The following is a 23,949-nucleotide window of genomic DNA, read 5'->3' as shown; positions in this document are numbered from 1 at the left end:
GTCATAACATGATTTTTAGCTTGGATTTACAAACTGACAAATGAAATGAAAGTACCAGTATCATGTTAGGTAATTGCCAAACGAGCTCTTAGTGAAATAAATCAGAAAATTGTTAATTGTGACTGCAATTGTAAGTTTGTAAGGCCATGTACAGTGCAGGTGCTTAGACTGGGTGCTTAAGGAGAAAAAAAAACCGTTTCTTTTTACCACGTCCACTGGGTGCTTGAGGACGGGAAAGAGTGACTAGTTTGCCTTCGATGCCGGCTAAAGAAATAACTGCTCCATTTTGACGTACAGGACTGGAACAACGCCTCCTGCTTGTGTTTTCTTCCAACAAATAAATTATGCACTTGTCCCGTGAGAAGTTCGGATTCTTCTACTTACTCCGGTTTAAAATAATTGACTAAACAAAATGTATCTAGAAGCGTGACCCACGAGGAGCTGCAGCAAGTAAGAGCATAGCAAAGGTGTAGCTTTACATGATACTAAAACTGAATGAAATCGAGTGGATTGCTAACGATTGGAAAGAAGGGTTGGCTGAGCTGGGTGATAGCATACAGACCACGATTTCAAATCAATAACCAGCTACAGCCAGGAGAAAATCGAGCAAATTCAAATGCAGCGGGAAGAGGCAGATCTCTAAGTTCCAACTACTGGCATACCGGATGCCTGAATTTCAAGTGAATACGGTATCGTAATCTGGGATTGCAACCATAAACAAAACATAATCTGGGGGCAACATAGGACTTATTAGTTTGCAAAAATTCCAATATATATATATTCAATACACCATAGAAAAAACAGACTTGGGCTGACTGCAACAAGATGGGCAACAGAAATATAAGTTGAAACATAAACCAATCGCTAACTCTAATACTCAGCTCGAGCAATGGGAGTTCACAGTGCCAACCCAACTATACACTGTTGCTAGCTTAGGCCACTGACAAAATACTAGAAACTCGTAAAAACGGATCTTCCAACGGAAATGGTTCTTGTTCATTGACTCGGATCATGGACTCACTGCTGTAAGACAATCAATCCTCCTTTGACTGAGAGAGGAGCAGTACTGTAGATGTTGTTTGATGGGCATGTGGGTCTTGACATCATGAGCTGCGAATGTTAGGGACTGGAGCTAACAACTGCATCCCCCAGCCTGTGCCTGTGACTGGGATGAGTTCGCGTTGCCGGACTTCAGGTTAACATCAACCATATCTTCTTGCTTTGCTGATGAAAGGGTCTCCATTCCAGGAAGTGCAGCAGCAATCTTGCGGAACAGAGCCTGTTCAAAATTTGGTGGTGGTTAATATCAAGCAGAAAGGAATGGCACAGTGATCCGTTCACTAGATAAACCATTTTTCACACTTTCAATGGGAAAGGGGCTGCATTTGAGTTTCAGAAAAAAATAACTATCTCCAACATGAAGCGAGCTTTTACTACTCCCTTCGATCCATAATAAGTGTCGGTGGTTTACAAAGTTGTACTAAATCGACGACACTTAGTATGGATTGGAGGAAGTAAATGAAATACAGAATAATACATATCTATTTCTAAAGCACACCTTAATGTTAAAACCAGCTTTAGCACTTGTTTCAATAAACATCACACCCAGGTCTTTTGCCTTGGCTTCCCCTTCCTCAATGGAAACTTGCCTGTTGCATCACAAAACACAGAAATTCAGCAAGATATGTGAGCATACCATTTGACAGATCACATTAGGACCTTAATAACAAAGGAAATCCTTTATAATTTAACTAATGCAGCTAAGAAAAAAGTAGGGTGTCTGCCAAATTGTCTGCTCATGCGGCATCCGAATCAACCCCACATCAGCACGTTAAAGTGACACTTTTTAAAATTAACTGATCGACTCCTGTATAAGGTAGTTTGCTACCAGTATACAAAGTTCGTTTTGGATTCCTCTGGGATTTGAGGGGGCATATTGGACACTTACATAAGAACACTTGCTAAGATTCAAATATCACCTTGTCCAGTTTAACCTAACATGAAAAGGGGGTTACAGAGCACTTAGCCATGAACTTTGAGGTTCTGACCATATGCCCCGCGTTAATAAAATGAGACACCAAGATGTGACTGAAGAAACAAAAAGGTTGCTCGCTTAAAAACTGACATGTGGATCAGTCCATCTGTCAAACTCAAAGTGTGGCACTTTTCAGATCACGGTCACTGAACTCTGGGGTGAGATCCGGCAAACTAATTGCAAAGCAAAGCAATCAGGGTGGTGCTACTTATTTTTGGTTCACGTATTTATTGTGCCGAATAAATCTAGTAATCAATGGTAGCATTGATTAACGGGTTATACAAAACAATCGAACTGCAAATTTTCGTAAACATAGGGCTAACAACACAAGGCATCTCGAGAAGCACATCTAGCATCACTTGTGACTAAATGGTCTGGAACTACTAAATAAAGCACACTCATTAAATGTATAGCAATGTGAATCAGACTCACCTCTTGTCAACAAGGTCAGTTTTGTTCCCAACAAGCACAATGATGACATCACTGCCTCTCTCTGTCCGGACTTCCTCTATCCACTTCGACGTGTTCAAGAAAGACTGCCTGCCTAAAAGCATGGAAGGAAAAATAAGGGAGAAAGAAACAAAACATTTAATCTGGTACCGCACACAAGTATGTTGCCAGTAATTTGCAATTTTTGCACATCAGACATAATTATCTGCTGAAGAAATTCAGAGAGAGAGAGAGAGAGAGAGAGAGAGAGAGCATACTTGCAACATCGAATACAATAACAGCAACTGAAGAATCTCTGATGTAGCTTGGAATTAAACTCCTGAATCTTTCCTGACCAGCTGTATCCCTGAAAATGAAGAAACAAAATACATATGATGATGATGGGCACTGGGTACTTCTCCAATGGACAAAACAGGCAGTCGATAATGTTGTACAGGGTGTGGCCATACCAGAGTTGGAGTCTCACAGTTCTGTCTTCAAGATACATTGTCTTCGACAGGAAGTCAATACCAATCGTGGCCTGTTGAGCGGAGAACAAAACATAAGACAATTAACTTAGAAAAGAAGAGTATATTGGAGGTACACCAATATACATATGGAGAAGTTCAATGGGTGTTGAGACTTGAGATTGTGTATCTATTTTACAGTGGCTTGAAGGTCTGTAGGTCACAAACAATTCTGCCGAAGCAGGGTTAACGTGAGATCCATGCTTAAGATGGTGAACGGCTAGAAACGTCAAAGGTTCCATATCAAATAGGGATCACATGTGTCAGGTGAACGCTTAGAAACGGCCAAGGTTCCTATCAAACTGGGATCTCCAGCAAGGCATTCCCATCCCAATCATTAAGCCAACATATTTGTCACTGAACAATCGCTGTGATCCTCCAATGCCACCATCGCCGTCTACATAATTTCTGACGCCCTAAATTCCAAAATACACTGCAGTGATCACAGACGAAACGCCAATTCATCTTCCTCGACTAGGGATCATGAACATGTCGTCACCCCAGACAATAAAATGTACTGTAGTAACAAAAAAAAATGCACAGGTCCCAATCTTCGTATCGACAGATCCAATCACATGTTCACAGGAGCAGATCGAACGAAGCGGCCGGCCGGCACGGTCGAGCCGGATCCGCCCCGATCAGATCGACAGATCCAACCACCCCGGGTCGAGGAGACGAGCAAACGGCAGAAATCAAAGAAGCAAAAGGGGCGGGCGATGGTGGGCATGCCTGGTATGTGTTGTCGAACTTGTCGTACATGAACCGGGTGATGATGCTGGTCTTGCCGACGGACTGGTCGCCGAGGAAGACCAGCTTGTACTTGGCCAGGGCCGAGACGGGGGCCATGGTGTCCGGCGGCGAGATCAGATCGGGATCGGGATCGGGTCCGGCGGGGCGGGGTGGATGGAGAAGGGGGGAGGCGGGATCTCGCTCGCTCGCTGGGTGGCGCGGTATGGGTGGGAGTCTCCCCGAACCTCTCGCCCTGCCCCTCCTTGCTCTCTCTCTCTCTCTCGCTCCCCCACGTTGCGCCACCCCGAGATTAGTGCCTGCCGTTTATTAGCGAGGCTGGAGGAACACCTCACCGTTTATCTTTTTTGGAGTCCATTTTTCTAATTAAACACATGTACAAATCCATCGATGTACAAAACCGTTGCTTACCACCGGGGTAGGACCCAATTGTTTTCCCAGTTCAGAGAAAAATGGCAGATCCATTGACTCGGCCCATATGCCAAGTGTCACATAGTTAGAGCATGTCTAACAGGCCCCTTATAACCCGCCCACCCCGTAAAATTCCGGCGAGATACGGGGCAGGTGCGGTTTGGGCCGTCTAGCAGGCCCCGTATTCGGGCCGCCCCGTTTCGGCGGAATACGGGGCCCAGGAAATCGGCCCCTCCGCAACCCTAGCTCCGCCGTGCGCCGCCGCCTCCTCCTCCTGCTCCGGCGAGCAATTCGTCCCAACCCCGCGCCGCATTCCACCCAATCTCAAGCATGGACCCCCGCCGCCGTAGTACCGCCTCGCCGGCGAGCGGATCGAAGCGATCCCGCTCGCCGGACAACGTGGAGGATGCCTGGCGGCTTTTTTGCAAAAGATCCGCCGCCGGCAGCCGTCGCGCGGCCTGCAAGTACGACGGCGGGGAGTTCGTCCCGGCAAAGCTCGGCGACTTCACGCGGGGCGGCCGCTGGTACCACGAGGACCCGCCGCTCAAGCCGATGAGCGGCCCGAAGTTCTCGGCATGGCTCGCCGAGTGGGAGCGCCAACGCCGGGTGAGCGAGGCGTGGAGGGCGATCATCGGGAGCACCAGCGGCGGAGGTGCCCCGCTCGCCGGGGAGGAGGAGGAGGAAGACGAGGACAAGGACCCCGCCTTCTTGAAGGCGATTCAAGACTCCCTCAAGGACGCCGCCGAGAAGGACAAGGCGGAGGAGGAAGAAAGGGCGGCGGCCATCGCCGCCGTGAAGGAGGCGGAGGCGCGGGCGGCGCAGGCGCGGGCGGAGGCCGATGGGTTCATCGTCGACCTCTCCGACTAGAAGTCGCGATCCGATCGCGCATTTTGTATGTATGTAGGTACGTCGATTTCTATGTATGATCGACGAACTATGAATGAAAGTTTCCCGGGGTTTTAAATTTACAAATATACGTGGTCAAATACGGGTTCTGCTAGACGGAGCGGTGTCTAATCGACCATTTTTTTTATACGGGGCGAAATTCGAGCGTTATACGGAGCAGAAAAGTAAGGGGCCTGTTAGACATGCTCTTAGTCACCAAGGTAGGAGATCTTGTAAAGATAGCATTAGAGCTTGCAAGTCAAAAATGAAGAAGATACTAGCATTTAGAGCTTGAAGCGGCATGGAAACGTTACAAAGTTTCACATGGGAGATGTAACGCAATACACCCATGGTGTAACTTGCAAACATGCAACACACAATAAATTTCTCATGAATGTCTTTGCAACAAAAAAAACCACTCTAGAGCCTCTTTGATTTAAAAGAGTAGCGGAGAAAAAATATATAATGTGATATTTTCCTACAATGACACCATTCATCTATTTCATTCTCAAAGAAATGAGGCATAAGAAATACGGAGGAAATTTTCATTTGGTGTAGGTTTCGATTCAAAGGAAAAAAACAAAAACAAAGAAGTTTTACAATCCAGTGAAACCTCTTTTGTATACTAGATGAAAGCCCCGAGCGTTGCTGCGGAATTTTTTAGTTAATATGTTTGAGTTTCCATGTAAATATACTACTTTTTCCAAACTGTTTCCTTAAGCTGAAATGAACATGTCATGTGATAAGTGTTGTAAAAATGGCACCAAACATGATTATATGAATTCATAACGGTATACGTTAGATGAAATAATGAGATCCCGATCATCAGCCAGCCTATTATTGATGGAAACTTCACTCCGATTGCTTGAATTTGCGACAAAAGACATCAGTATATATAGATGGAAATACATATGAAAATACATTGTAGAAAGTGTGAGATCTATGAACAATGATAGTATGAAAATGTTATATGTATTAAAAAATGTTCAAATGTACAGTAACTTCTAATTGCCAATCAAGACGGAGTGTACCATCTCACCATATTCTCACAATTATGATTGAGTGTTATGAGCGATCCATCCATGCCTCTTGTATTAAGTTAATAACGAAAGGTACATGGACATCAATAGTTGTGCCTTTTCTCCTTTCTTTTCTTTTTTTCTTTTTTCTCTTTTCTTTTCTTCTTTCTTTTCTTTTCTCTTTTTTTTCTTCTTCTTTCTTCTTTTTTCTTCTCTTTTCTTCTTTTTTTTTTTTGGACATGCACTGATGGGAAAATGACCGTTGGTGACTCAGGCGGCGGGACAGGCGATCAGGCCTGTACCTCACCGGAGTTGACCGGACCGGCTAGGGTTTCCTCATCGGAGACAAGGGGTCGCTTCTGGGGATCGTCTGTCTCCTCCGATGAGGGCTCGGATGTGGATGTGGATCTCGACGAGGAAGCTCCGATGGACTCTCTGTCCGCTCTGCGGTACCTCTGTAGATCGCCCTCTCCAGTAAGTGGTAGGCATCTACAATGGAGCAGCGGGGCGTCGCAGCGGGCATCACGAAGGCTTCATCGTCAGAGATTACAGCGAGATGCGGCGTGGACTCTGGCGTCACAGACGGAAGGTTTGGCTGAGGTATGTGATGATGTTTCTGTTGTTTTGACGGATCAGAAGAAGAAGAGCAAACATGCGGTACATCCAGTTTTGGAACCGTCTATGTTTCCCGATGATGGTCAGGGTGGATGGACTCTAGTTTGTCGGAGACGTCGTGCTCCGGTGATCACCGGATCTGAGGATGCTCAGATGCCGCGTGAATCAAGGATTTCAAACATGTGGGCTCGCGGGCCTGGTTCGCGCTCACGTGGGCCGGTGATGGCTGGACCCGTGAATGAATTTCGTGATCGTATGCGCGTTTGTCGAGGGGCAGCAAATCTGCAGCCGCCGATTCCCAATCTCGTCGCTGGGCGAGCCTTTAGACACCTCCTGGGGTACACTTGGCGTCGAAAAACCCTAGTAGACATCACAGATACGACTCGGCCTTTGGCGGCGATGAATCGCGGAGGAGGACGCGCGCCAGGCAGAGGAGGTGATGGAAGGGGTCGTCAAGCGCAGATGGGGGGCAATGGCAGGGGCAGTGGTCGCTACCAGGGTGCAAATCCCTTTGCCCAGCGGCAGCGCAACTTTGTCCAAGGTGAGTCTAGCGGATCAGGTGCTTGGGAGGAGTCTGGGAACGAGCGTTTTCACGAAGCTCAGGGAGAAGGGGGTTCGGCAATGGTGGTTTTGGGAATTTTAACCGTGGCTCTGGCTATGTCAATCCAGTACGTCGAACTTACACATCACAATATCCACGCCAAGGTGGATACCAGAATCGTTTTTCAGGGGGTAGTGGTTACGGTGGAGGGAATCGGTCTTCCACTGTCCAAAATAATGGTGGTGTTCGTCGTGATAGAGGAGTGGATCAGGAATTTTTGCAACAGACCGTGCAGGCTGTGGTGGCGGCGGTCACGGCAGCGACACAGAAATTAATACCACCTGCTGATACACCTACGGTAGTGGATGGGACTGCACAGGGAAATGTTCCAGTGCAACCTGCGGTGCAACCAACACTATATCAGACGGTGAACAGTGCCACAGAGGAGCTGGCCAACATTGCTAAGAAGAAGACAGATTATTGCTTTAGGTGCAAGCAACCAGGCCACTATATAGATGACTGCACAGTGCCTATGTGTGATATATGTGAATCTGTGAATCATATCTCCACTGCGTGCCATCTCTTAAATGCTCCCAAACCCACGGTGGCAATGTATGGTTATGCAGATGAAGCGTTGATGTTTTTTGAAACTCCCCTGAGAGGCACATATCGGCCCAAGATAGAAAATGCAAAGTTGGCCAAGTTGACTATACAGGGTAATGCTATGACTATACCAGAGATAGTGGAACAACTGAAGTGGATTGTTCCATCTGAAAATTTCCAATGGGAAGTTACCCGTTTTCACAATAATGTGTTCAAGGTAAAATTCCCTAGCAAGAATGAGGTCCAAAGGATGAAGAGGTTCAAGACTTTTCCAGTACCTAACCGTGCAACAGACATGGAGTTTGATGAATGGTCAGCTATGGAAGAGCCTACTTTTATGTTGCCGGAGGTTTGGGTAAGAGTATCTGGGATTCCTTCTGATGTGAGGAATGATTATCTGGCATTATGGGCTTTAGGATCTCTTTTTGGAAAAACTATGGAGGTGGACATGGCCTTCACAAGGAAGAATAAGATCCTAAGGATGAGAATTGGATGCATGGACGCAAGACTTATTCCGGCGACTTCTGATGTTTACATTTCACGAGGTTTTTTCCGTTTGGTTTTTGAGGTAGAAAATAAGCAAGTAGATGAGGAGGTTGATATGGTGGATGGTGTGCATTCTAATGGCAACAATGATGGAGAGGATGGTGGAGGGGATGATAATAGAAAGAATGATGGTCATAGAGAAGAGAACACCAATATGGAAATAGAGCAAACTATTAATACAGGGACCAACCAGGTTGTGATGGAGAATCAAAGAAACAATGCAAGTTTCAATCAAAATAATTTGGTGCTCACTTTTGGATCTCTTCCTTCATCTCCTATCACGGACACGGTGAAGCTGCCATGTGTTTTTGGTGGGAAGACAGGGTCGGCTATGGATATGTTGATGTCTGAAAAAAACAACTGTAAAAATAGTGCTCCAAATGATGCAACAATTACCATTTCAGTTTTGGCAGAAAACGACAAAAAGATTGTGGTGGCCGAGGATGATTTGGTCTCGGATCTGGTGCCAATCATTGGCAGCACCTGTACTGCCAGCAAATCTGCGGTGGGAAGTGGGCAGCAGTCCCTGGCCGTAGCAGAGTGGGTGACAGCGCCTGCGCTCTCGCAGACTGCCGAGACCCAGGGAGCATGCAGCCAGCAGGAAGAGGCCACGCGGCGCACCGTGGCTGTTGTTGTGCAAATGGTGGCCGGAGACCAGTCAGGTTGCGCCACGCGGCGTGATGCGGAGCTTGTGGTGTCCGGAACTGACACACTTTTGCTGGGATCTTCTGCATCACACAATGGTGTGGTGCCTACTGTGACACAGGTTGATTTAAATAGAAATACAAATATAGATTTTGAGGATGAGCGATCCTATGTTTTAAATTCAAATGTACTGCATTTTCAGCCAGAGGAGGGTCTTGATGAAGATTCTGCTGTACTTCATACCGTTGACATGGCTCAAAATGGCAAGGTACTTTATGATAATATTTTGAATAATGATCTTCCTTATTTTCGGAATGAGGCTAATGTAGTTCTTGATGATGATCAAATCTCTGATTTAAACTTAAATATACTTCAATTTCAGCCAGGGGAGGGGCTTGATGAAGCTTATGTTGGACCTCATGCTGATGAGGTGATTCATAATGACAAGGTGCTTAATGGAGTACTTGATGTTTCTCAGTCGGTGACACTTGAGAAGGAGCAAGTCCCTACGGAGGAAGAAGTTATTGCTTTTGGTGGTATTGCTCCCTCATTGGCTCGCTCGAGTGTGCGCTTACAACAAAAGGAAGATGCTGATGGTATGATCATGGGCAAGGCTATGAAGATGGCCAGCAACGCCTTGATCCTTTGGCGACAGGTAAACACCAGTCACCCAATCTCTCTTTTATTGCTAAGGATAGTTCGGAAATTTTAGGATTAGCTTCACGCTTAGGGGTTTCGTTGGGAAAGGATGAGCAAGAAGCTTTAGATACGGTGACAAACATTAAAAAAATTGAAGAAATCTGAAATGTTGTTTATCTACAGAAAACTATTGATTATGTCTTAGAGAGGGATGATGGTCCCTCAAATCTAGTCATGTCAAATGTATCAGCTCTATGTGACGATCTTGTGGATGAGGAAAAACAGAATAGTGATATTGAGGATCTTATAGGAGATCCTCTACCACCTATAAAAGAGAAAAAGACAAGACAAAGAAAAGTTTATGACCCTGCCAATATCCGTAGAAGCAATAGGAAGAGAACTAAGAAAATTTATTAGAAATGCAGAATTTAAAAGGTATGATTTGGAATGTAGGGGGTTTTGGGGATACAGCCAAGCACTTATTTGTTAAAGAATCTATTAGAGAACACAAACTTGACTTCATTGCCTTGTTGGAGACAGGGAGATCAAATTTTGCAACACCTTTTTTAAATCAATTGGCCGGTCCATTTAGTATTTCATGGTTCTGCCTCCCACCTCAAGGGAGGTCTGGAGGTATGTTAATAGGGGTTAATTCTGACACGCTTGATGTACTAAAAGTTACCACTGGGGATTTTTCGGTACGGATGCACATGAGATGCAAGCGAGATGGTTTTGAGTGGAATTTTGTGCCAGTCTATGGGGCTGCCCAGGACGCGCATAAACCAGATTTTTTAGCCGAGTTAGTAAGAATGTGCGAACATCAAGATCTCCCTATGATGGTAGGTGGTGATTTTAATATTATTAGAAAGAAGGAAGAAAAAAATAAGGACAACTTTAATGCAAGATGGCCTTTCATTTTTAATACAATAATCCAAACACTCAACTTAAGGGAAATTGCCCTTTCGGGGAGACAATATACATGGGCTAGTAGACGAGATAATCCCACGTATGAAAAGTTGGATAGAATTTTGGCGACGGTGGATTGGGAACAAAAATTTCCATTAGTGTCTGTGAGGGCCTTATCAAGGACAGGTTCTGGTTCTGATCATACACCTCTCCTTATTGATTCGGGCATTAAGTCACATAATGGAAACCATCCAAGATTCTCTTTTGAATTATTTTGGTTTAGACAAGAGGGTTTCTATGAGATGGTAGAGAAAGAATGGAATTCTGTTAATATTGGTCGAAGTCCTATTGAGCGATGGCAAAATAAGATTCGACATTTAAGACGGTTTCTGAAAGGATGGGCTAAAAATATGAGTGGCAACTATAAGAAAGAAAAAGAGAGATTAATAGCCATTATTGATGAATTGGGTATAAAAGCTGAGAATCAACCTCTGAATCAGGCTGAAAGGCTATCTCTAAAAGAAGCTAATGAGAAAATTTCTAAATTGAGGAGGGATGAAGAGACCAAATGGGCTCAACGAGCTAAAGTAAAAAATATTCAAGAAGGGGGAGGAATACTAGATACTTTCATTTGGTTGCAAATGGGAAAAAAGGAAGAAAAAAATTTACCAACTTGAGCAAGAGGAAGGAACAATTACTGGTGATGAAAATCTAAAGGTGTATATATCGGAATTTTATAAAAAATTATTTGGGGATCCGATTCAATCTAATGTTCAACTAAATGAAAATGAAAATCAAGATATTCCGCAGATATCAATTGAGGAAAATAATCTTCTTACTTCTCCATTCACTGAGAAGGAGGTGCATGAAGCTATTTTTCAAATGGAGCATAACAAGGCCCCTGGCCCCGATGGTTTTCCAGCGGAATTTTATCAAAAAATTTGGGAGGTAATTAAGAAGGATCTAATGGAGCTTTTTAGCAAGTTACATATGGGGAATTTGTCCCTATATAAACTAAACTATGGCATCATTACTCTACTACCCAAAAAAGATAATGCGGTACAAATCCAGCAATACATGCCGATTTGTTTGCTAAATGTGAGTTTTAAAGTGTTTACTAAAGTGGGAACTAATAGAGTCACGGAGATTGCTTCTAAGGTGATTAAACCCACTCAAACGGCTTTTATGCCTGGTAGACATATCCTGGAAGGGGTGGTGATCTTACATGAGACTATTCATGAGATTCATTCAAAGAATATGGATGGGGTTCTTTTTAAGATTGATTTCGAAAAGGCTTATGATATGGTTAAATGGTCATTTCTACAACAAACTTTGAGAATGAAAGGTTTTGCGCCTGAATGGTGTCGTTTCATTGAAGATTTTGTCCAAAACAGAAGCATTGCGGTCAAGGTAAATGACGATATCCGACATTATTTTCAAACTAGAAAGGGGTTGAGACAGGGTGATCCTCTCTCACCCATCCTTTTTAACATTGTTGTCGATATGTTGGCTATTTTGATTGAGAGGGCTAAGGCGGATGGCCAAGTTGGGGGATTAATTCCTCACCTTGTAGAGGGGGGTATTTCCATTTTACAGTATGCGGATGATACGATCTTGTTTATGGAACACGATATACAAAAGGCATTAAATATGAAATTAATATTGTGCATCTTTGAACAGTTGTCGGGCTTAAAAATTAATTTTCATAAGAGCGAATTATTTTGTTTCGGAAAAGCAAAGGAAGAGGAACAACAATATAAACAGATATTTGGTTGTGAAGTGGGATCCTTGCCGTTTAGATATCTTGGAGTTCCTATTCATTACAAAACACTTAGAAATTCAGATTGGTATCCGGTAGAAACTCGATTTGAAGGCAAATTGGGATGCTGGAAAGGCAAACTATTTTCCTATGGGGATAGACTTGTCTTGATTAATTCTGTTTTGACAAGTTTGCCAATGTTTATGTTATCTTTCTTGCAAATTCCGAAAGGAGTTCTGAAGAGACTTGATTTCTATAGATCGAGATTTTTTTGGCAAGGAGATGAAGAAAAAAGGAAATATAGACTAACTAGGTGGAATATAATTTGTAGGCCAAAAGATCAAGGAGGTCTCGGTATTGAAGTGCTTGATTTAAAAAATAAAAGCCTCCTTAGTAAATGGATTTTTAAATTGTTGAATGAGGAAGGGGTATGGCAGGAGTTGTTACATAATAAGTACCTATCACAAAAAACATTATCTCAAGTTCAAGCCAAACCATCTGACTCACCTTTTTGGAAGGGGCTTATGCAAGTGAAGGATGCTTTCTTTGCACGAGGCCATTTTAAGGTGGGTGATGGTTCTACTACTAGATTTTGGGAAGATGTTTGGTTGGGTGATAGGACTTTGGCGCAGCAATATCCATCTTTATATCATATTGTGCAACATAAGAACGTGCTGGTCGCGGATACACTAGCTCGGGTGGCTCTAAACATACAATTTAGGCGAGCATTGACTGGAAATAAGTGGACAACATGGTTGCATCTTTGTAGAACACTCATGGCGGTTAATCTTAATGATGAGTCTGATAAGTTTATTTGGAATCTTACTACATCAGGATCATTTACGGTAAAATCTATGTATGAGAATTTGATGAATGGCCATACGCCTTTCTTGCAGAAGTACCTATGGAAATTGAAAATTCCCCTCAAAATAAAGATTTTTATGTGGTTTCTTAATAACAAAGTGTTGTTAACTAAGGATAATCTGGCAAAAAGGAAGTGGAAGGGGTAACTAAGTGTTGTTTTTGTGGTGCACAAGAATCCGTTGAACACCTCTTCATAGCTTGCCCTTTTGCAAAACTAGTTTGGCGCATGATATATTTCGCCTTTAATCTCCCACCTCCAACTAATATTACCAATTTGTTTGGCAACTGGTTGAATGGTGTTGACAAAAAAGCAAAAGAACGTATACGCATTGGTGTATCGGCCTTGTGCTGGTCAATATGGAGATGTAGAAATAATATTGTGTTTAACAAATCAAATTCTTCGAATATTTTGCAGGTACTTCATATGGTTGTGCACTGGGTGCAACAATGGGCGTTATTACTCCCCCAAGACCAGCGAGTGTTTATGGATACTGGATGCACCCATCTTCAGACGGTCGCTCAGGATATCTTATCCCAGGCTGGTTGGTGTCACACTAGTCGACTACATGATGCTTAGTTGGCTTAGTTTTCAAGAGTTGATGTTTAGATGGTTGATTTATGTTGCAACCATGAGTGATCCGTGAACTTGTATTAAATATTTATACTGGATGTTGAAGTTTTAATAAATGCCGTGTGCATCACCACGATGCAGAGGCTGGGGTCATATTCCCCTTTTCGAAAAAAAACATCAATAGTTGTTGGACTGTAACATAATAAGCCTGCTAGTAAAGATGGAAGATGAAGAAATTGAGTACTTACAGAGCAGAGATTAACACCAAATAGGAACATAAGAGAGTAGAAAGGAAAATAGTAAAATCATTGGCAGGATAAGCATATTATTTTTACCAACAAAGAAGGTGAAGATGTGCATACGCGCTATTTTTTTGTGTCCAAATGGGGGACATCCCCGGCAACTGCCTACCACATCAACCTATATTCTAGCAAGCTCATCTTTGTCCGACCGAGTTAACCTATACCGGTGTCCTCTCCTACAACGGAGTACACCAATACATGTATTACCTTTATTTGTTTTTTATGTTTGATAAATTGGCAAGGTAAAACTAAAACATGTTGATATGAATTTTGACTTACCTTGTGAAGATTGGGAATTTTCGCCATGGAACCGCACCCACAAAAAACAGGATAACATGTGAGCTGGCATAACAAAGCACTGCAAACAGACTGAACAAATTAAAAGTTCACAGGGGAAGTGATATTCATCGTGTGCTTCACCAACACTGGTTGTGGCAATCTAGTACCCGATGGTCATGCCAAGAGCAGAGATTAGATGTGGATATGCAGTTGTAGAAGGAAGATTGAAGTTAAAGAAGGCACCTTAGAATGTCTTACCGGGAATTGATATATGCACATCTCTTTCACTCTCACAAAGGAAGATCATTGAACATTATCTTTCGAATCTGATTTATAAATCTAAACGTCGGGGTGCCCCGGATCAGGGAGAGGAAGCGCCATTGAAGGTAGGAAGGACTAAAAAGCAGTTGATTATAGATCAATGGTGTTGGCCAGCAATATCCATGACAGAAGTGTATTAGCAGAATTGAAGCAATAAAGTTGAGAGGCAGCACAACTCCTGCAATGTATCCAGATTGAACTATGAGTCTCACCAGAGGACAATCAAAGCATACAAACCCTCAAGAATCAATTTGATTCTAACAAAAAAATCGCAGATGCAAGATCACCTGTACACGAGCAGAGCTACTGCCATGAGCCTTCAAATAGTCTATGCGATATGGGGACCGAAGCAACAGAGTCATTGCTCAAATCCACTTCACATGGCGTACACCTCGATTGAGGAATCAACAATTGCAAGGATTCTTGCCGATTTGCCGATGCCTATGTCCTGCAGCACAGAGCTCGCGATGGTCGCGTTTGGATGATTTTGAGCACACAGATGGTATTAGCCGCCTAACCGGCAACCGTGCATGGATAAATCAAATGCCGATGAAAGGTGGAGGCAGAGTGGGTGAGATGGAGGCGACTCTTGATACGTCCAAAACGTATCTACTTTCCCGAACACTTTTGCTATTGTTTTGCCTCTAATTTGTGTATTTTGGATACAACTAACACGGACTAACGCTGTTTTCAGCAGAATTGCTCTGGTGTCTCATTTTTGTGCAGAAATTCAACTTTCAGGAAAATCCCCGGAATTTATGTCGAAGGTCTTATTTTTCCAGAAGATTTACGGAGCCAGAAGGGCAAGCCTGGTGGAGGCCCGAGGCCCCCACACACTAGGCCGGCGCGGCCCAGGAGGGGGGCGCGCCGCCCTATTGTGTGGCCCCTCGGCTGGCCTCTGACGCCCTCCTCTGGACTACTTTAGGGTTTCGATCTAAAAACGCGAGACGGGAAGTCGAAGTCGCCAAAAACCATCCAGTACGCCGCCACCGTCGCGAAACTCCGTCTCGGGACCAGAAACTCCGTTCTGGCACTCCGCTGGGACGGGGAATTGGAGGAGATCATCGCCATCATCACCACCGACGCCTCTCCATCGACCAACCATGTTTCCCCCATCCATGTGTGAGTAATTCCCCCACTGTAGGCTGAAAGGGATGGTAGGGATTGGATGAGATTGGTCATGTAATAGCACAAGATTGTTAGGGCATAGTGCCTAGTGTCCGTAATTGGTACTTTGATGATATTGTTGCAACTTGTTATGCTTAATGCTTGTCACTAGGGCCCGAGTGCCATGATCTCAGATCTGAACATGTTATTGTTTCATGATGATATGCATTGTTTATGATCTTACCTGCAAGTTGTATACACATATCGCTGTCCGGAACCCGAGGCCCCAAAGCCAGAAATTGGGACAACCGGAGGGGAAGGCAGTGATGTGAGGATCACATGTGTTCACGGAGTGTTAATGCTTTGCTCCGGTACTCTATTAAAAGGAGTACTTAATTTCCAGTAGATTCCCTAGAGGCCCGGCTGCCACCGGCTGGTAGGACAAAAGATGTTGTGCAAGTTTCTCATTGCGAGCACGTACGACTATATACGGAACACATGCCTATGGATTGCTTAGTACTTGGACACCGTTTTATTATTATCTGCAAATGCCCTGCTTTGATTGTTACATGAGTTTCTCTCATCCATGCAACTCCCGTCATCCATCCCTGTGCCTACAGTATTTTAATCCTGTTGTTTACTATAATCACTACTGCTGTCTTTATTCCACTGCTGCTGTTATTTCACTACTGCTACTGCTATAAAATTGTTACTACTGATAAACTCTTGCGAGCAAGTCTGTTTCCAGGTGCAGCTGAATTGACAACTCCGCTGTTAAGGCTTTCAAGTATTCTTTGTCTCCCCTTGTGTCGAATCAATAAATTGGGTTTTACTTCCCGCGAAGACTGTTGCGATCCCCTATACTTGTGGGTTATCAAGACTATTTTCTGGCGCCGTTGCCGGGGAGCATAGCTTTATTTGGAAGTTCACTTGGATTGATATTGTTCGCTGCAAATTCTCCATCATGGGTAAATCTCGCGATCCTAAAGTCGCCATATTACCATCCACTACAAGAAAAGGTACAACTCTGAGTACCTCTGCTGCTCTTGATTCACCATCTGTGATAAGTCAACTTGTTTCACCACCACAAGCTTCACTTGCTGGTACTTCTGCTGAATCTAAAAACTCTTATAATATTGATGATGTTTCTGCTGTGCTTGATGATAGTGGTTCATTGGGATCCTTTCTAGATGCTACAATTGCTAGGTCTAGATAAATTGAAAATACTGAAACTCCTAATGAAAATGCTGCTACACCTGTTAATTCACCTGAGTCTGTTGAATACTCTAGTGATGATCCTGATGAGGATTATGTCGAACTTGATGATGATTTTATTGATAAATGCAATGCTACTGCTGATGCAAGGAAAATTTAAAAGTTTCTTGCACAACATACTGTTAGATATAAGCTGTCTCCTGATCCTAAATTTGCCACATCTCCTATAAACATTAAGGATAAAGATTATGATTTTTCTCTTGATCTATCTCATATAGCTATTGTTGAGAAAACACCTTTTTGTGGTACTGAAAAAGAAAGTGTTGTAGAACACATGAATGAACTTTCAACTTTGAGTAGCTTGTTTTCTGATGATGTCAAGATGCGTAATTATTTTGTTGCTAAAATTTTCCCTTCCTCATTAAAGGATGATGCTAAAACTTGGTATAATAGTTTGCCTCCTGGTTCTATTGATAGTCCAAGTGGTTTGCTTGATGTTTTCTTTCGGAAATATTTTCCTGCTAGTGCTCAACATATTGATTTGCAGAAAATTTATAGTTTTGACCAGGAAGATGGAGAGAAATTGCCTGAAGCATGGGCAAGATTTTGCTCTGTTATCAGAGCTCGACCTGGACATGATCTGGAAAAGCATGATTTACTTGATATATTTTATAGTGGACTAACTGTTGAGTCTAGAGCATATTTGGATAGTTGTGCTGGTTGTGTTTTCAGGAAAAGAACTCCAGACGAAGCTGAAGAATTATTGGCTAAAATAGGCCGGAATCATGATGATTGGACTACACCTGAACCAGCCCCGACGCCAATATTGAAGAAGAGGGGTTTGATTAAATTAAATGATGAAGATATGAGGGAAGCCAAGAAATCTCTTAAGGAGAAAGGTATTAAATCTGAAGATGTGAAGAATTTACCTCCCATAGAAGATTTATGCAAGATAGTTCCCCCTTCACCCATGATTGAGGTAAACTCTCTTCAACGCTTTACTAGGGAAGATATTCCGTATTCAAAACCTCCTGCTCAATTCTTAGATGAGTTTGATAATTATATCGTTAAGCAAGAAAATTTTAATATGAGAGTAGAGAATCATCTAATGGAAAATTCTAAAGCTATTAGTAATTTGCATGATATTGTGGAGAGAACCTCCAATGATGTTAAGATGCTTGTTAAACATTTTCATATGATTCAAACTCAAATTGATCAACTCACTAAAGTGCAAAATGACTTGTTAAAAAATAGTTCTAAAGAAAAACATGCTTATGAAGTAACAACTCGAGGTGGTGTTTCTACCCAGGATCCTCTATATCCTGAGGGGCATCCCAAAAGAGTTGAACAAGATTCTCAACGAATTGAACCTAGTGCTCCTTCTAACAAAAAGAAAAAGAAACATAAAAATGTTGTAGAATCCTCTGAGCCTGTTAATGATCCTAATAGTATTTCTATTTCTGATGCTGAAACTGAAAGTGGTAATGAACATGATAAAGATAATGATAAGAATGATGCTTCTGATGAAGAAAAAGTTGAAGATGAACCTGAAAAGCATGCTAAAAATAAAAAGTATACTAGAGAAGATTTTATTGCTAAGAAACATGGTAATGAAAGAGAACCTTGGGTTCAAAAGCAAATGTCTTTTCCTGCTAAGAAACTAAAATCAAAGGAAGAAGAACACTATAATAAATTTTGCGATTGGATGAAACCTTTATTCTTGCAAATCCATTTGACTGATGCTATTAAATTGCCTCCTTATTCAAAGTATATGAAAGATATTGTCTCTAACAAAAGGAAAATTCCTAATGAGGAGATTTCCACTATGCTTGCTAATTACTCTTTCAATGGCAAAGTTCTAAAGAAGTTGGGCGACCCATGTATACCAACCATTCCTTGTTCTATCAAGAATAATTATGTTAGAACTGCTCTATGTGATTTGGGAGCAGGTGTTAGTGTTATGCCTTTTTCTCTTTCAAGAGACTTTATTTAGATAAGTTGATACCGACTGATATATCTTTGCAAATGGCTGATAAATCTACTGCTATTCCTGTTGGTATATGTGAGGATGTTCCTGTTCAAGTTACTAATAACTGCTTGATATTAACTGATTTTGTTGTGTTGGAAATGCCTGAATATGATAATATGTCTATTATTCTTGGGAGACCTTTTCTTAACACCGCAGGGGCCGTTATTGATTGCAATAAAGGAAAAGTTACTTTCAATGTTGATGACAAGGAGCATACCGTTTATTTTCCCAAGAGGATTGATAAAGTATGTGGAGTTAATACAATTTCTAATGTGAGAACTATCAAAATTGGAGCTATTGATTGTCCTATATATGAACCTAAAGAAAGATATCAAAATATTATGATTGGATCCATATCAATACAATTCAAGGTAACATGATTGATTTGAGGTTTATTTCTTCTGATGCTATGTAAAATTTATTTGGTGGCAAGACTTGATCAACCTTGTTAACAAATACTTTTTATATGCATAGAGGAGCTAAACAATATTTCTTTCTTCCTACACTTGTTCTACTTGCTGTAGCATTTTTGTGCAAAGTTCTTTTGTCAATTAGAGATTTCAAAATCTTTTTCTGCCCAGTAATAATAAATTTAATACCCAGAGATGTGCATTTTTCAAAGTTTTCAAAAATTCACAAAAATTATACCGTTGGTCTTATTTTTCGAAGAGGCACCTGGGAGCACACAGGGATGACCGGTGGGGCACCCAGGTGGCACCCCTGAGGCCGGCGCGGCCGACAAAGGGGCGCCACCCTGGCGTGTGGGCCCCTCCTTGCCCCACTACTTCATCTCTTTCTCCCATTCTCTTCTCTCTCCCGAAAAAACCAGCACCAGTTTTCTCTCACTCGCGTTTCTGCTCAAGAGCTCAAGATTTCTCGATCTCTTTGCTCAGCCCAGATTTCTGTCTGAAATTTGGCACATTTGCTCTCCGGTATGTGACTCCTCCGATTATCCAAGTAGAATTTTGTTTGGTTGAGTATATCTTGAATATTTTGCTGCTGTAGATAACATGTTTAGTGACCTTGCATGCTTGTTCTAAGTTGTAAAAACTAGTTTTGATGCATGATTAGTACTCTAGCAAGTTCCTATAGTAGTTCCCCTCAATTATATGTCACCAAATCAAATTTTATAATGTTTGTTGAAAATTTCAGAAAAGGAAGATGGATAATTATAAATTTGGAGAAGTGTTTGAAAGAGAGTCGACAAGCACGGGGAGGCCTTCTAGGACCGCCACCCGATTCAGGCGATCCTATAATGAGGACGTCATCGCACCGAGCTTCGAACCCGAAGAGGACAATGGAGTCCCTAACGCTTCATCTTTCCCATGTTATAAATTTTTGAGTAATGCAGGGTTGCTGAATGATTTCTTGACCCTCGTCGGTAAGGCGGGCTTAACCACCTATATGGGAGATGAGAGGGAGCAATACCACATGCTCACTAAAATCTTTGTTGAGAGCTTTAAGTTCAACAACAAGCACTATCACCCGACAGTTGCATTCAAGATCTATGGTAATCCTGTTACTATGAAGTTGGAGGATTTTTGTATTGCATTGGATATTGCCCCTGTAGGTACAGCGAAGAAGATCGAGGACAATCCCAAGGCTTTGCTGGAGCTCTATCGAGAAATCACCAATGATGATTGCCGCACCATTCAGCGTGGCAAGATAAGAAATATCCAACTCCCCGCCATTAAGTATTTTGCTTATTACCTTGCTACTAGCATTCTTGGTAGGGAGAACACTAGTAATATTTCTAGTTATCATCTTGCTTTCTTAATTGCTGCACTCAATGGAGAGATACCTTATCATCTTGGTGCTCTTGTTGCTCGCCGTTTGTCTAACAAGGGGCCCATTTTTGGAGGAATTATTGCATCACGCATTTTAGCGTATCTAGATCTTCCTCTTGACCCTACTGATGTGAAATTAACTCCTGTAAGACTTGATATTGCTGCTATGAAGAGTCATCAATTTGTTACAACTGACTCTAGTTTAGATAATATGGTCTATAGAATGTTATTCACTGACGGGGATGAGAGGGAAATCCCTTTGCCGCAGCCAGATTTGTTCAGTATTGACAGGAAACCATGGTCGCGCTCTAAGGAGGAGGTGGATGAGCAACTGAAGATACATGGTTTCCACCAGCAACATGACTCCGAGGATGCCGAGCCCTCCTACGACTACACCATCACGTATCTGGGTGCTTCTTCCAGCACATACCACTACAAGAAAAGTTGCCATGGCCGACGAAGTTGAAGTCGCGCCGTGGTTGCTGGTGTACCATGGCCGACGATTTTGGGTCTGTCCGTTGTGCATGTCAAAACGTTTTTTTTCTCGTTTTTGAGGCCACCTAGCCCGACGAAACCGGCCAAAACGTTGCGTATGGTGGCCCGGGACGTGGTGCATCTCGAATTCTCGGGTTCGCCGAGCGAGTCAACGCAAATCCGCACCGCCGAGGGATGTAGGGCCCAGATGGCAGCCTCTCTGGCATTGTTTCTTTTCTCGATCGCGCCATCTCGTTCAACGTTCTCCGATCGAGCTGTTTACGATGCAGGATCATGGGTCCCGCATGTCATCCTCTATGAACCAAAATTCTTTCTATTCTTGGATTTTTTTGACCCCCTGATTTCTGGCTACTTCCTTTTTCTTTTGATCCCTTGCCGCCTTGGAAACGTTGAGACCGCTGCTGCTAAATGGGACCCGCATGTCATCCTCTATGTGCAATCAACTTTCTTTTCTTGGAGTTTTTTTTGGCACCTCAAATTTGGTCACTTGCCTTTTTCTTTCGATCCCCTGCCGCCTCTCAAATGGTGATACCGCTGCTGCTAAATGGGACCCGCATGTCATCCTCTATGTACTATAAAACTTTCTTTTCTTGGATTTTTTTTGGCACCTCATATTTGGTCACTTGCCTTTTTCTTTCGATCCCCTACCGCCTCTCAAACGGTGATACCGCTGCTGCTAAATGGGACCCGCATGTCATCCTCTATGTACTATAAAACTTTCTTTTCTTGGATTTTTTTGGCACCTCATATTTGGTCACTTACCTTTTTCTTTCGATCCCCTGCCGCCTCTCAAACGGTGAGACCGCTGCTGCTAAATGGGACCCGCATGTAATCCTCTATGTACTATAAAACTTTCTTTTCTTGGATTTTTTTGCCACCTGATATTTGGTCACTTGCCTTTTTCTTTCGATCTCATGCCGCCTTTGAAACGTTGACTAAGCTGCTGGCTCATGGGTCCCGCATGTCATCCTCTACGACAATAAAAGTTTTCTTTCTTGGAGTTATTTTTGACCCCTAATTTCTGGCTATTTGCCTTTTTCTTTTGATCTCCTGCCCCCTCTGCAACGATGAGGAAGCTGTTGGCAGGTCGGTCCCACATGTCATCCTCTATGAACAATAAAAGTTTCCTTTGATGGATTTATTTTGAACCCCTAATCAATTTCTGGATATTTCCTTTTTTTCTTTTGATCCCCTGCCGCCTTGAAATCGCTGAGGATGCTGCTGCCTCATGGGCCCCGCATGTCATCCTCTCAGAACGGTAAATGTTTTCTTTTCTTGGATTTTGTTGACCAAACGATTTTTGGCTTATTTTTTCTTTCGATCTCCTGCAGCCTTTAAAACGTTGAGGACGCTGCTGGCTCACGGGTCCCATATGTCAGCCTCTATGAACAATAAACGCTGAGGATGCTGATGCCTCATGGGTCCCGCATGTTGATGCGCGTGGTTGACGTATTGTCTTTTCGTTCGACACGCGTCCGTTGGGAACCCCAAGAGGAAGGTGTGATGCGCACAGCGGCAAGTTTCCCTCAGTAGAAACCAAGGTTTATCGAACCAGTAGGAGTCAAGAAGCATGTTGAAGGTTGATGGTGGCGAGATGTAGTGCGGCGCAACACCAGGGATTCCGGCGCCAACGTGGAACCTGCACAACACAAACCAAGTACTTTGCCCCAACGAAACAGCGAGGTTGTCAATCTCACCGGCTTGCTGTAACAAAGGATTAGATGTATAGTGTGGATGATGATTGTTTGCAGAAAACAGTAGAACAAGTATTGCAGTAGATTGTATTTCAGTATAGAGAATTGGACCGGGGTCCACAGTTCACTAGAGGTGTCTCTCCCATAAGATAAACAGCATGTTGGGTGAACAAATTACAGTTGGGCAATTGACAAATAAAGAGGGCATGACCATGCACATACATATTATGATGAGTATAGTGAGATTTAATTGGGCATTACGACAAGGTACATAGACCGCTATCCAGCATGCATCTATGCCTAAAAAGTCCACCTTCAGGTTATCATCCGAACCCCTTCCAGTATTAAGTTGCTAACAACAGACAATTGCATTAAGTATTGCGCGTAATGTAATCAGTAACTACATCCTCGAACATAGCACCAATGTTTTATCCCTAGTGGCAACAGCACATCCATAATCTTAGAGATTTCTGTCACTTCCCAGTTCACGGAGACATGAACCCACTATCGAGCATAAATACTCCCTCTTGGAGTTAATAGCAAAAACTTGGCCAGAGCCTCTACTAATAACGGAGAGCATGCAAGATCATAAACAACACATAGATATAAATTGATAATCAACATAACATGGTATTCTCTATTCATCGGATCCCAACAAACACAACATATAGAATTACAGATAGATGATCTTGATCATGTTCGGCAGCTCACAAGACCCGACAATTAAGCACAATGAGGAGAAGACAACCATCTAGCTACTGCTACGGACCCATAGTCCAGGGGTAGACTACTCACACATCACTCCGGAGGCGACCATGGCGGCGTAGAGTCCTCGGGAGATGATTCCCCTCTCCGGCAGGGTGCGGAGGCGATCTCTGAATCCCCGAGATGGGATTGGCGGCGGCGGCGTCTCGGAAGGTTTTCCGTATCGTGGCTCTCGATGCGGGGGTTTCGCGACGAAGGCTATTTGTAGGCGGA

General features: G+C 43.0%; 1 protein-coding gene across 1 annotated transcript; it reads right to left on the bottom strand.

Moving 5' to 3' along the window:
• Positions 1–730: 730 nt before the first annotated feature.
• LOC127333759 (ras-related protein RABH1b) lies at positions 731–4,020 on the bottom strand. The gene is made up of 6 exons (XM_051360193.2): positions 3,721–4,020; positions 2,935–3,005; positions 2,743–2,831; positions 2,468–2,579; positions 1,559–1,649; positions 731–1,279 (listed from the first exon to the last, which is right to left on the bottom strand). Exons 1-6 carry the CDS (start codon positions 3,835–3,837, stop codon positions 1,133–1,135), a joined length of 627 nt encoding a protein of 208 aa, XP_051216153.1. The 5' UTR covers positions 3,838–4,020; the 3' UTR covers positions 731–1,132.
• Positions 4,021–23,949: the final 19,929 nt, after the last annotated feature.

Source organism: Lolium perenne, chromosome 2, assembly GCF_019359855.2.
Source record: "Lolium perenne isolate Kyuss_39 chromosome 2, Kyuss_2.0, whole genome shotgun sequence".
In the NCBI taxonomy this organism is placed as follows: Eukaryota; Viridiplantae; Streptophyta; class Magnoliopsida; order Poales; family Poaceae; genus Lolium; species Lolium perenne.
The sequence above is the reverse complement of the archived record's forward strand: the minus strand, read 5'-3'. Positions and strand labels throughout refer to the sequence as shown.

What these genes read in the sequence shown, in the direction of transcription:
- LOC127333759 (XM_051360193.2), bottom strand. Translation starts at nt 3,837, where the DNA reads ATGGCCCCCGTCTCGGCCCTGGCCAAGTACAAGCTGGTCTTCCTCGGC. An exon ending in TATTGTATTCGATGTTGCAA is followed by an intron (nt 2,580 to 2,742) that starts GTATGCTCTCTC and finishes CCATGCTTTTAG; the next exon opens with GCAGGCAGTCTTTCTTGAAC. An exon ending in ACTGACCTTGTTGACAAGAG is followed by an intron (nt 1,650 to 2,467) that starts GTGAGTCTGATT and finishes GTGATGCAACAG; the next exon opens with GCAAGTTTCCATTGAGGAAG.